The following is a 13046-nucleotide window of genomic DNA, read 5'->3' on the forward strand; positions in this document are numbered from 1 at the left end:
TGATCCGATAGGCTGGGTATATGAGCTTAAATAAGAGAGCATTCATGGGACTGTTAATAAATTAGACAGCTTCCATGCACATTAGCGGAAGTGTAAAAGGAACAGCACCGATGTAAATGATGGGATAATAATAAAATGGGACATTCTCCATGCACATTATTGGAAGTGTACAAAAAGGACAACAATGATGTGCACTGATGAGATCATAATAAGATGGGACAGTGTCCATGCACATAAATGAAAGCGTAAAAAGGACAACACTAATGTCCACTGATGGGATCATATTAAAATGGGACAGTGTCCATGCACAATGGGGGCATAAAGAGGAAGGACAGCACCTATGCACACTGTTGAGAGTATGACAGAATCAGACAGTATCCATGTCCATTGATGTAATCAATAATGGGACAGTATCCATATGCACTGATGGAAGTGCTAATGGGACAGTATCCATAGGCACTAATGGAAGTGTTTATTAGGACAGTATCCATATGCACTGATGAAGTACAAATTAGGACAGTATCCATATGCACTGATGGAAGTACTAATTAGGACAGTATCCATATGCACTGATGGAAGTACTAATTAGGACAGTATCCATATGCACTGATGGAAGTGCTAAAGGAACAATATATGCATGCATCGATAGGAATGGAACACTAGGATGTTATTCTGAGTTTCTTATGGGAAATAGAGATTTTGGACACTGTTCTTATTTTTCCTCTTTATCAAAGTTAAATTAAACTTAATTATTCCTACAACTTGAATGCAAGTACCAGTAAATTTAGTAGCAAGGTATATTTTGGTATATTTTGTGTAGCAAAGTATATGGCTTTGTGTAGCATAGTAAATAGTGTGTGGCAAAAAAAATTGCCTCCCCCCGCAAAACAATTCTGAGACTCCCTTCCAATAAAAAAATGTTGTTTGATGTGAATTTTAGGCCCCAATGGGCCTGGGCTCATTCTAGTTTTGGAACTGCTTGGTAGGTTCCTAAATGTTTCTAATGGAAAATAATTTTTATTACTTTTTGCCTCTTGTCTGTAAGAGGCCCATTAAGGGGAATAAAGAAATCCGGAACAGTATGTCTCCATGGTCTGAATACACAGAAGAAAGCAAAACAAATTGGTGAAACAGGTGGTGGTTTGTGTCAGTATTTGGGTAATTTGGTATCTCAAGACAGGTATTTTGGTACCTGAACACAGGTATTCAGGAATATGAAGACAGGAATTCATACACATTCTTTGAAAAATTAGAGTCTTGCATTAACTTGGAATATGGGATAAAGGAACTCTATACAATAACAGGAATACCATTTTTAAACTATTCTAATACAGAAGATACACTCAGTGTGAAAGTAACCATGGTATGCACTAGGGACTCAAGGTTTAGGCAAGACAATGTTATACAGAAGATATACTCACTGTGAAAGGAACCATAGTGTGATAGGGACTCAAGATTTATGCTGGATGATGTTATAAAGAAAATATGCCCAATGTGAAAAGAACTGTGGTGTGCAGTTAGGTCTCAAGATTTAGGCAGAACAGTGTTATACAGAAGATAAACTTTGTGTGAAAGGAACCATGGTGTGCACTATGGAATCAAGATTTAGGCATGACAATGTCACAAGCGTCTGAAAGAGTACATAATCTTTGAAAATGAGATAGAGAGGTGAATGACATCAATATGTAGAAGAAAAAGAATGGAAACACTGTTGTTTATCCAAGACGGACATGTGCACATAATGATAAGCCAGTGTAGTCAGGGAAACCAATAAGAATAATAATGGTTCATGAGGAACACAGGACAACCGAATGACTGGCACGACTTAATGATATCTCATACATGGATACAAAATGCAGTGCTCAAGTATGGCTTTGTGCTTGTCAACAGAAAAGATAATATGAAGAGAAGCAGGGGTAATACAATAGAGCAAGTGGAGTGGTGTAGATCTCAGCGCCACAGAGGGATGGACATGTTTCATGGTATTACAAACCTTGAGCTGGACATCACCCCAAGGGATGGATCGACTCTAAAGCACATAACAGAAATCATGTTACTCAATAGTGTTTCTAGTGTCATTATCGGCCTGAACATAAGGTACCATATATACTTGCTTATAAGTCGATTCAAACTGCAAAGATCACGATCTGATGTAGAATAACGTACTGCAGATGAGGGTTGTTTGTTCTATTGATTACTCCTATATAGATATAAAACTGTACAGACCCAGATCTGCCAGTGCATAATGCTCTTTCAGTGTGCAGTTGGACTTGGCTCATAAGTGAGTATAATTGGTACTCAGAATGAAGGGGCTTGAATAAAAATTTTTAAAAGTACTGCATGATTAAAATCCTTTTGAAAATTTGGTAACTTGGATCATCTGAAGCTGTGTATGATTATACCCTTCCATGTGTATCTACAGTCATAACCTATAAGTACTCTGTACTTCATCAGAGTAAACAATTAACTAATAATGGCTGTAGTTTATATTTTACCAAATGTACGAGTTGTCAATAAAGATGCTATTTTTAGAAGTCGACAATCACTGTCTCTCTATACTCAACAGTAGTAAGTTTCTCCAAAAATATATCATAATGTTTTGATAATCACCTGTGCGAGTGTATGTATGTCTATGGTTTTGCATGACTTTAGTGCTATATTTAGACTTTTGCTGAAGCTATTCCATACAAATTTACCTTCTAGATGAGAAAATCATTTGCTGATTCCTGCTCAGCTGCCCATCCCACCCAATATACTAATCCTGCCCCACAAAACTGTGAAAAATTATGTTAGACTGCAAGATACTAATCCTGCCTCACAAAACTGTGAAATATTATGCTGGACTGCTGATGAAACATCTGAGCACAATTAGATGCTTTAAATATCAGCAAAGCCATGAAAAGACAATAAACATAGATGTTGGGAAGAAGTAAGTGTTGCAGGTAATATCTACAACAGCCTGGCTTTTGACCACTCCCTGGCATATCTAGTAAAGCTGAATGGTGAAGTTTTCATTGAACATAGCCCCAGGGAAGTCATTGATGATGACAATACAAACTGGTTGCTGTTGCTAGTATCTTTTTTCTTAATTTGGGCCAAGGTTTCACATTTTTTGTTCAAAATGTATCATGTTCTGAAACACCACCATATAAACCACATGGAATGATGGACTGATATAACGTCTAAAGTACAGACCCTGGTGCAATTCTTCAGTTATAGATTTTTGACAAGTCCAGGAGATAAGGTTTCACATTTCTTTTGTCTCAAGTTTTATTGCTATAATGTGTTTAAACAACTCAAAAGACATAAAGTGAAACAAGCTATGTCTGTCCAATGCATTAACTAGAACAAGTCACCTTTGAATTAAGTTTAGTTGGCTACATTATTATTGACTGGATCTCATGACATCTGAATTTTACTTTATTATAGTGTTTATCTTGCAGTTTAATTAATAAAGAAATCAAAGACAAGTCAAGATAATGATATTTGAGAATTCCTAGGAATGATGTCCGATTGTTCAATGTACGCGCCAGTCGAAACCTTCGATCGATCAGACATGACTGGCAAATTCAGGGATTTCAGGATCTCTGTCATAGTCCCATCTAAATTACTTGTTGTATGTAGTGAATTGTAATGAGGACTATTTCAAAATTATCTTCAGTAATAGCCCAAACAAGGATGGAAAAATCCTAGAGTATTTTCTACTTAATCAGACTTCAATTTTTTTGGGAGAAATCATAACAAAATCTGGACATTTTATCAAATTTTGTTTAAATTTTTGGACAAGTGGCTTAATATTGTACTTCTCCAGTAAATTTCCAACCAATTCTTGACTGCTGGACCATGGATTTTTCCATCCATGTTCAATAAATCCTGGCCAATAAATGATAATCTTAAAATAAATTCACTCAAACTTAAGATGAAACAATTGCAAAAAACACAAATTTTAGGCTGAAAATAAAAGTCATTAGTAAAGATAAAATAAAACAAAAGAATTACTGAAAAACTTGGGATATGAATGAAGTGAGATACAGTCTCATTACTAGACTACTAATTCTTTTGCAAACATGACCTAAAATATTTGTTCTAAAAAATATATGTGCCTGTTTATGTTCAAACCATACCGGCCTGTTCAAATTACAGGAATGGACAGATTATTTACTTTCTATACTGACAAAAGCTAACCATAGTCAATAAATAGTTTTAATTCATTCAAAAGTGAATTACATACTTATTGTAACAAGACTAAACATCTCTTCTTTTTTACTGGTTGGTAACTTGGAACATTAGTATAATTCAATGGACGATTAAGAAAGTCCTTTCAAAGAGAGTCCTTTACCTTTCTGCCATTTATGAGCAGTTTTATATTCAATACCGGCATCTTTACCCCACCCCCATATTAACATTAAAACAGTAAAACATGGAAAAAAACATGGCACAACAGAAACAATACATTCTGAAATATCATTTATTTCCAATAAATTTTTAAAAATAAAGATTAGTAAATCTATGACTCAGACAAATCAACATATGGGTAAGAAAACCAGTTTCATTAAAGCCTGATTTTTTAAAGTTCAACTGTAGATATGTTAAAGAGATTGTCAAGCTTGAAAGTATCTAGTTTACACAAGAGTACTCTAAATCAAACAGAATGCCTCCGAATTTTCTCGGGGGGGGGAGGCTTTGATCTTGAACATTTTATTCCAAACCAAGAGGCTTGTTTGTTTTGTCAAGGGCAACCCACCTGTTAAGTTTTACACATCATCAGGAAACTGTTTCCATCTTCCATTTAAACCATGTAGTCATGATCCAGACATCTCACCCTGACAATCATAGGTTCTTGATAGAAATTTCTGAGAAATTTGCTGAAGTTATGTTCTGTTGAACTAAGTTGTTGAACAGGAATTCATTTCCTTATGTTGTGTTATGGCGACCTTGACTTTTTTTGACCTTGAGATCCAAAATTGAACTGCCTTGTTTGAATTTTGAAGGGCAACAAATCGATAAGTTTGGTGAGGCATGTTTAGTGCAGCACAAGTTATCACAAGAAAACCATGAACCTTCCAAACTTATTGACCCTTGATATTTCTACCTTAAATGATTGCTTCTTTCTGACCCAATGGACAAAAAGTCTCCAAAAATCCATCAAGCTACGTGAAGCAGAATTCCTCCAATTGTACGGAAACCAACTGCTAAAGGAAAACTGATGGAGAGATACAACTACGTCATAATACACTTTGGCATAAGGAAGGCAACTAAAAACTTTAGGTAAATTGGATTGATTGATTTATACTCTAACAATTTCAGTAAAGTTGATTTTATGACTGCACATTCTATAAATACCTCTCTCATGGCAGGAAAGGGAAAATAATGCTCTGTAAATGAAAACAACAGTACGCTTCAATTCATCATTATACCTTGTCTTCATCACTTTCACTTCCGCCTTCAACTTTCTTCAGCTGCATCTTAGTCATTTCAATCTGAGACAGTCGGCGACCTTTGTCAACTGGAAATATAGAATTTATTTGCCACAGTTATTTCACATCCAAGGATATAAGCCCTTATACATTTCGGGGTTTGAACAAAAAGCAATCAAATGGGCGCTTTCATGTTCACAATTAATGTAATTCCACTGGACAAACAATGAACCCTATAGTTAATGGTAGTGAAAAGAAACAGAAAGTATTCAATAGTAGAATATATTATTTGCAGTTATTTGGTTAAGAAAAGTGTTAAATAGAAGAATCTCTTACAAATGTTAAGGGATAGATTTGGACATACCACAAAACAGCATGATTCAGCATACAACTTGCTTGACACAAATTCAGTAGATATTATGTACTTTTTTCTTCTTAAAATATAAGATCAATATTATACATTTAACATGAAATATAGATATATATTTATATACATACTCATGGGGTTATGGGGAAAAACAAGGGAATGATTAAAGCAAGATGTCAACGCAAGGGAAAATTTGGGGTAAATTCACAACAAACAAAAGGCAAAAGTGGTCAATAATCCTTCAGTTGGCTTTTATTTGCCATTAATACAGATGATAGAAGGCAGAAAACGAAAGCTGGGAAACTAGTGGAAAAGTACAAATTACTTATCTGCTAAGTAAATAAACTTAGTCATTTTGCACAAATCCTTGTAAAATTTCTGGTTAATGTAAGTATTAACCACTAATGGTCATTCATAATGGACACTTCTTGTTTCAGTCTACGATATTTCTAACAATATTTTAAAAAAACTTACGGATCAAAATTTAAACAAATCTGGTCTAGGCATGAATAGAGCCTCTGAAATAAATCTAAACTGCCAGTAATGTTCATTTATGTATAAAGTCACTCCCCTTGCCCATCCTCATGAGGTAGATGTTATAAAAGCCCCACCCCAAACTGCTGCAATATAGAACAAAGGAAAAAAGAATGGTTCAGATGCAGTAGCAATGGTAACATATGTATATGCTTTACATGAAAAATATTAAAACAGCCCACCTCTACTTTGTATAGCTAACTAAAAATTAATGCAAATACACTTGAAAGCTGAATTATACAAAGGGAGATAATCAGGATATATTCATATGAATTTATCTCCCATGTCCACCCCATTGCAATATTGTATTCTTTGTTTACGTTAACAATATACTAGATGTATAAACTGAGGTCAAACATGAAATTCCTCTCAGATTTTGTATACATGGTATTTAAAAAGAATGAAACCCTAAATTATACATAATAAATTTGTTTTCAAGGTATCAGCTTACACATTATATTGCTCATTTAACCTAATTCAAACTGAAAGAAAGCTTCACTGCAGCTTTAACATATTTGATGCCTTTTTACATGATAAAGGAATTGCATAAAAGTCACAGCAATAGGTCTGTCTATTCCACAGAAAGCCTGGCAGTACCAAAACTAGCATGGAAAAAGTATTTGTAATAAATTTAAAAAAGGAACACAACTTGTATTAGAAATATTTTTCCTTTAGTTCTAGGCAAAATATCCCAATATGTTACCAGACAAATAGCCAATAAAAGCAAAGCAGAAATAATGCAAACATCCAGATATAAAAGCCAATTGTCTTATCCTAATTTCAAACACTGCAATCTCTCCTACATGTTGGGATAAACTTGAAAACAGATCAGTAAAAGACTAAACTACTTTTGTAACAAATCCAAAACAATCTTAAGACGTCTACTTAGACTGACCACTTGTTTTTCTCAAGCCTGGGCTTAGTTGTTGTGCTTCTTTACTTCCTGTAATTGAACCACATGAACCAAATATTAGTTTTAAATCTACAACTATGCAGCGCTCGCAAAACCCAAAATGACCATTGTCACACTGCCTGCGATCCACCAGCTCAATTAATGGCATAGCATCAACAGTATGGTCTGAGAAGCGCAGTAACGCTGTAGCATTCGCATTGGTTTTATCCCCACTTCTGGCATGGTCACAGCAAATGGGTTTGAAAACAAAAGGATTTTCTCGCACCCTTCAAGATAAGATAAATTCATATTTATAAACTCCTTGGTCAGAGATCTTTATGTGCCAAGAAAACATGACTACAAAAACTGAATATCTTTTAAAAGCAGCTCATGCTAATGATGATTTCATTCAAGAATTTCATGCAGTTTTCTAAACTATGTGAGATTTATTGCAATGACACTCATGGATGTCAGTTTCACATAGCAACCTTGCAATGCCTAAAAACAATTCTAAAAGGGTCTTTGTGGTCATTCAAATCAAGCCTCAAAATCTTTCTTTCTGATATTACAACTAAATACTCATGCATAATATGAAGAGATGATTTGGGTACTGACACACTGCAAACCTATTAGACCATAATTTACAATTACCAGGTTGATGCTGTATATACAAAAGGTCTTTTAAAAGTTCTGAATATTATTGCACCGTACAACAAAGTTCTTTAATAGTGAACAGTATGTCAGTGCATCCCCTCAAAGTACTCCCCATGCACCTCTATAATACTTCTCCATCAGATTATCCAATTACTAAATGCCATTTTTGTATTCACTTCTTGGCATGGTGATCATGCACTGGAAAAGCTGTACTTCCAACAATATGGCAGCTTTCAAATTGTCTGCCCCTATGTGAATCTTTCATTACAGAGTTCAGAAAAATCTGTATAGATTAATTAGCGCTGCATGGGAGATGTGGCAAGGTTTGGATGCTATAATCCATCAGGAAGTCTGTGAAGATGAAAGAATTATGCAACAGTACATTGTTGTGGAGTAGACGGATACCCTGGGTATCAGGGTGCAAAGGGGTGGTTCAGTAGTGTTCTATACCTTTTGAAAACAGTCTAGAGACAAAAAAATGTCAAGTGACACAACAGAGATTTATGTAGGTACAGGTACCTGGACCACCACGTATTATACATTGAAAAAAAGGCAAATAAAACTCTCCTGACAGTCTTAGGTATCTGATCATTTTTTCCGATTCAAACTAGATTATTTTCTCTTGAGCTGAGATTAAAAAAAGTAAATCTATGGATCATCACATGGAAAAATCTCAATAAATTATCCATACACTCTTTTCATACCTGGCATGTAGCTGTTTGGTGATTCAAACTCCAAGTCCATTTTTGATCAGCCATCAACAAATGAACCCATCTTCACCTTTCTGAGGTTTAAATCATTCTTTGATAAATTAAAAACAGCTAACCAATTAATGCCAATGATAACAGAAATATATTCCACTGTGTACAGAGCATCTTCATCAACTGCCCCCACTTCATAACACCCACTTCCAACTCACCAAAATACACAAAGTCTTCCAGAGTGTGGGTCAACTTCAAAGGATTTGTGACCATCTTTAAAACAATGAAACCACCTCAAAATTGTAGGATATGATAGAGAATTACATCTGAAAGTCAGGCATTGATATTTGTTAGGGTCTACCCAAAGAACATTTGGATTTTGAAGAACGCTCTTTGCTCATTAGCAGAACTGTTTGTTCTTCTCCAACATTTCAGCTTCATTATTTATCTATGTTACATCACAAGCATACATGTGCAAGTGTCCAGCATGCTGTACATGAAGCTGCAATGTTTTTGTCTATCGATCGGCTTAACATTTACTGACAAGTTCAAAGAAAACAAAATGGTTATAACAAAAGATTCAGAACTTTTCCAATACCCTTAATATAACTCCAAGGTAGCACTGCACTATAGCAGTTTGTTCTAAATTATTGGGTTTTTGCTGGCATCATTAGAAATACTATAAACAAATTTATGTATGCATCCTCCATGGTGAACTATTGGAAACTGAAATCAGTCCTCCTCCCAGCCAGGTTTTAATGTGTAGTCTCAGTATTGAGCAGCTTCTACTATGGCGCTTTTTAAGCTGTAATATCATGCATACATCTAAAGTATACTCAGTATTGAGCAGCTTCTACTATGGCGCTTTTTAAGCTGTAATATCATGCATACATCTAAAGTATACTCAGTATTGAGCAGCTTCTACTATGGCGCTTTTTAAGCTGTAATATCATGCATACATCTAAAGTATACTCAGTATTGAGCAGCTTCTACTATGGCGCTTTTTAAGCTGTAATATCATGCATACATCCAAAGTGTACTCAGTATTGAGCACTCTGGATATATGCATGATATTACAGCTTAATAAGCACCAAAGTAGAAGCTGCTCAATACTGAGTGCACTTTGGGTATATATATATATATATATATATATATATATATATATATATATATATATATATATATATATATATATATATATATTGTACCATGTGCTAAATATAGACTCCTGGGGATGAAAATATTGCCTCTAGAAAAGCAAACGTTTGCATTAAAAAAAAAAAATCTTTGTAACTAAAAGGGAGTTTATAACATAGATTGATGAAAGTTGCTGTTGATTTGGTGTTTAATGGCACACCAACACAAGTAGGTTATTTAGTGCCAAACAACTGGAGTAAAGTGCCTTGTCCAAGGGTACACCATAGTGGTTACCACAAATTAATCTTACAGAGGGATTCAAACCAGAACTCTTCTGGTTGCAAGTCTGGGATGATAACCAATGAGATATAACATAAAACTGGAACAAATTACAGACAAGTCAAATATAAATGTGTGATAGTATCATATGTACCTAATGGTACATAACGAAAAGTAACATGGTACGTTATTACACACAATATAAGAAGTGATATGTACTTGTATACACGTACTTCACTATTACATACATAATGAAAAGTGATATATTTCAAGCACTAATTGTTATTAAACTGCAATATAATGATTTGCTACTTAAGTGAGGAATGTTAAACAAACATCAACCAGAGCATTTCTCTAAGGTAGCATCCTCAAGTCCATCTATTCGCTCTTTGGTGATACATGTTTTGAAATTTCATGGTGCTGAAGAAATGGTGCCTACACCGATTACACAAATTTTAAAATTGTCTGGGTCAATGTCAGCATTTTAGTCATATATACTGCTCTCCCTCATACTAACACAGTAATCTGGATGCACAACTGCTTACCATATCGTGTACCCAACCACAGAATCATGAATATTGTCAAGTAATATTTTCAAAAGGAAATAAAGAGATAATCATTTAAAATTAACCTTCATGTTGTTTTCTTTCAACCCATATGGTCATACACTTCGTAAACTATTTCAAATAAGTTGGCTTAATTTTGGTCATAGGGTACATTGCAGTACCAATATATCTCCAGAATCATGTTACATTATAACAAGATGGATCTGTATAATATCATCACATAATGATAGGTAGCTTGTTACAAAATTAGTTTGCTAGAATATAATCATTGCTAAACTGTTATCATTGACAGTAGTTGTTGGGGATACATGTATCTCTAATATAATATAATGTCTCTGTGTTGGTGATACTTCTAATATAACATAATGTCTCTGTGTTGGTGATACTTCTAACATAATGTCTCTGTGTTGGTGATACTTCTAATATAACATAATGTCTCTGTGTTGGTGATACTTCTAACATAATGTCTCTGTGTTGGTGATACTTCTAATATAACATAATGTCTCTGTGTTGGTGATACTTCTAATATAACATAATATCTCTGTGTTGGTGATACTTCTAATATAACATAATGTCTCTGTGTTGGTGATACTTTTAATATAACATAATGTCTCTGTGTTGGTGATTAATATAACATAATGTCTCTGTGTTCGTGATACTTCTAATATAACATAATGTCTCTGTGTTCGTGATACTTCTAATATAACATGATGTCTCTATGTTGGTGATTAATATAACATAATGTTTCTGTGTTGGTGATACTTTTGATATAACATAATGTCTCGGTGTTGGTGATACTTCTAATTTAACATAATGTCTCTGTGTTGGTGATACTTCTAATATAACATGATGTCTCTGTGCTGGTGATACTTTTAATATAACAATGTCTCTGTGTTGGTGATTAATATAACATAATGTCTCTGTGTTGGTGATACTTCTAATATAACATAATGTCTCTGTGTTGGTGATACTTCTAACATAATGTCTCTGTGTTGGTGATACTTCTAATATAACATAGTGTCTTCTGTGTTGGTGACACTTCTAATATAATATAATATCTCTGTGTTGGTGATACTTCTAATATAACATAATATCTCTGTGTTGGTGATACTTCTAACATAACATAATGTCTCTGTGTTGGTGATAATTCTAATATAATATAATGTCTCTGTGTTGGTGATACTTCTAATATAACATTTTCCTACAACATAATTTCTCGGTATTAGTGATACTCCTAACATAACATATTGCCTTTGCATTTATGACACTTCTAATACAGCATTTACCTGCTACTACATGTGTCCGTATTGGTGATACTTCTAATATAACATAAGCCCACTACATAATGTCTCTGTGCTGGTAATAACTTAGAACAAAACATCAGCCTGGTACTTTATGTCTCTTTGTTGATGATACATCCGATAAAAAATTTGTCATTATGTCTGTATCTGCTGTGATGATACATCCGATACAAAATTTGCCATTAGGTCTGTATCTGCAGTGACAATACATCCGATACAAAATTTGCCATTAGGTCTGTATCTGCAGTGATGATACATCTGATACAAAATTTGCCATTGGGTCTGTATCTGCAGTGATGATACATCCAATACAAAATTTGCCATTAGGTCTGTATACAGTGATGATACATCCGATACAAAATTTGCCATTAGGTCTGTACCTGCAGTGTACTATGCCGACATGGTGCATCATCATCAATTTGTGGCAATAAGATGTGTCTAACAGTAAAAATCTGTACATACCCATAATACGGTAAAAGGTTTCATTAAAATATTTCATTTGGGTTAAAAGATAAACTCGTACATTGATTGTGATCCATATTTATACTTTTCTGTGCCAAGATCTTGACCTTGACCTTGACATATATGTGACATGCTGTCTAAGCATATTTAACTTAAAAATTTCCTCAGTGGTTTCAGGGTTATAACCTGGACAAGGAAACAAGTTAGAGTTACATTTTCACTTGCTATAACCTTTGCCTCAAGGCAGGGCATGCAAAGCTATGGTATATGACACACCTTCTATACATGAACTACTTGGGTTTCATTAAAAAGTCTACAGTAATTCAAATCTTATACTCCTTAAAACAATATAAGTCTATGAATGACATTTTCCACTGCTGTGATTTTGACCTTGATGTAAAGCATAATGGTTATTATTTGAAACTTCACTTGATCATGATATATATAACTCAGCCAAGTTTTTTTAAAATATCTTCATTAGTTCAAAGGTTATACTCCAGACAAGGATACAAATCACATAATTACATTTTCCTTTGCTGTGTCTTTGCCTTGAGAGAGGGAGCAGAGCTATTCTACCTATCACACAAGCTAGTCATGACATACATTTTGGCACAATTTGCTGTGTCCTTGCCTTCAGAGAGGGAGCAGAGCTATTGTACCTATCACACAAACTAGTCATGACATACATTTTGGCACAGTTTGCTGTGTCCTTGCCTTGAGAGAGGGAGCAGAGCTA

At 34.4% G+C, this 13046-nt stretch overlaps 1 protein-coding gene across 19 annotated transcripts in view; it reads right to left on the minus strand.

The window, feature by feature from the left end:
* Window positions 1-13046, minus strand: part of LOC149785740 (twitchin-like) — a 469207-nt gene that overhangs the window by 262977 nt on the left and 193184 nt on the right. For 13 of the 19 annotated variants that reach the window (XR_016425447.1, XM_089979624.1, XM_089979627.1 and 10 more), the window contains 3 exons: window positions 7214-7261; window positions 5418-5506; window positions 1994-2029 (listed from right to left, as the gene is read on the minus strand). Coding sequence is in view for 18 of the 19 variants with exons in the window: in XM_089979624.1 (XP_089835750.1) it covers window positions 1994-2029; window positions 5418-5506; window positions 7214-7261 (173 nt within the window). In the remaining variant the exon portion in view is untranslated. The remainder of the gene's footprint in view (window positions 1-1993; window positions 2030-5417; window positions 5507-7213; window positions 7262-13046) is intronic. The other 6 variants (XM_089979639.1, XM_089979632.1, XM_089979638.1 and 3 more) reach the window with 3 other exon arrangements.

Source organism: Sinohyriopsis cumingii, chromosome 13 (genome assembly GCF_028554795.1).
Source record: "Sinohyriopsis cumingii isolate HCF-2022 chromosome 13, ASM2855479v2, whole genome shotgun sequence".
Classification (NCBI taxonomy): domain Eukaryota; kingdom Metazoa; phylum Mollusca; class Bivalvia; order Unionida; family Unionidae; genus Sinohyriopsis; species Sinohyriopsis cumingii.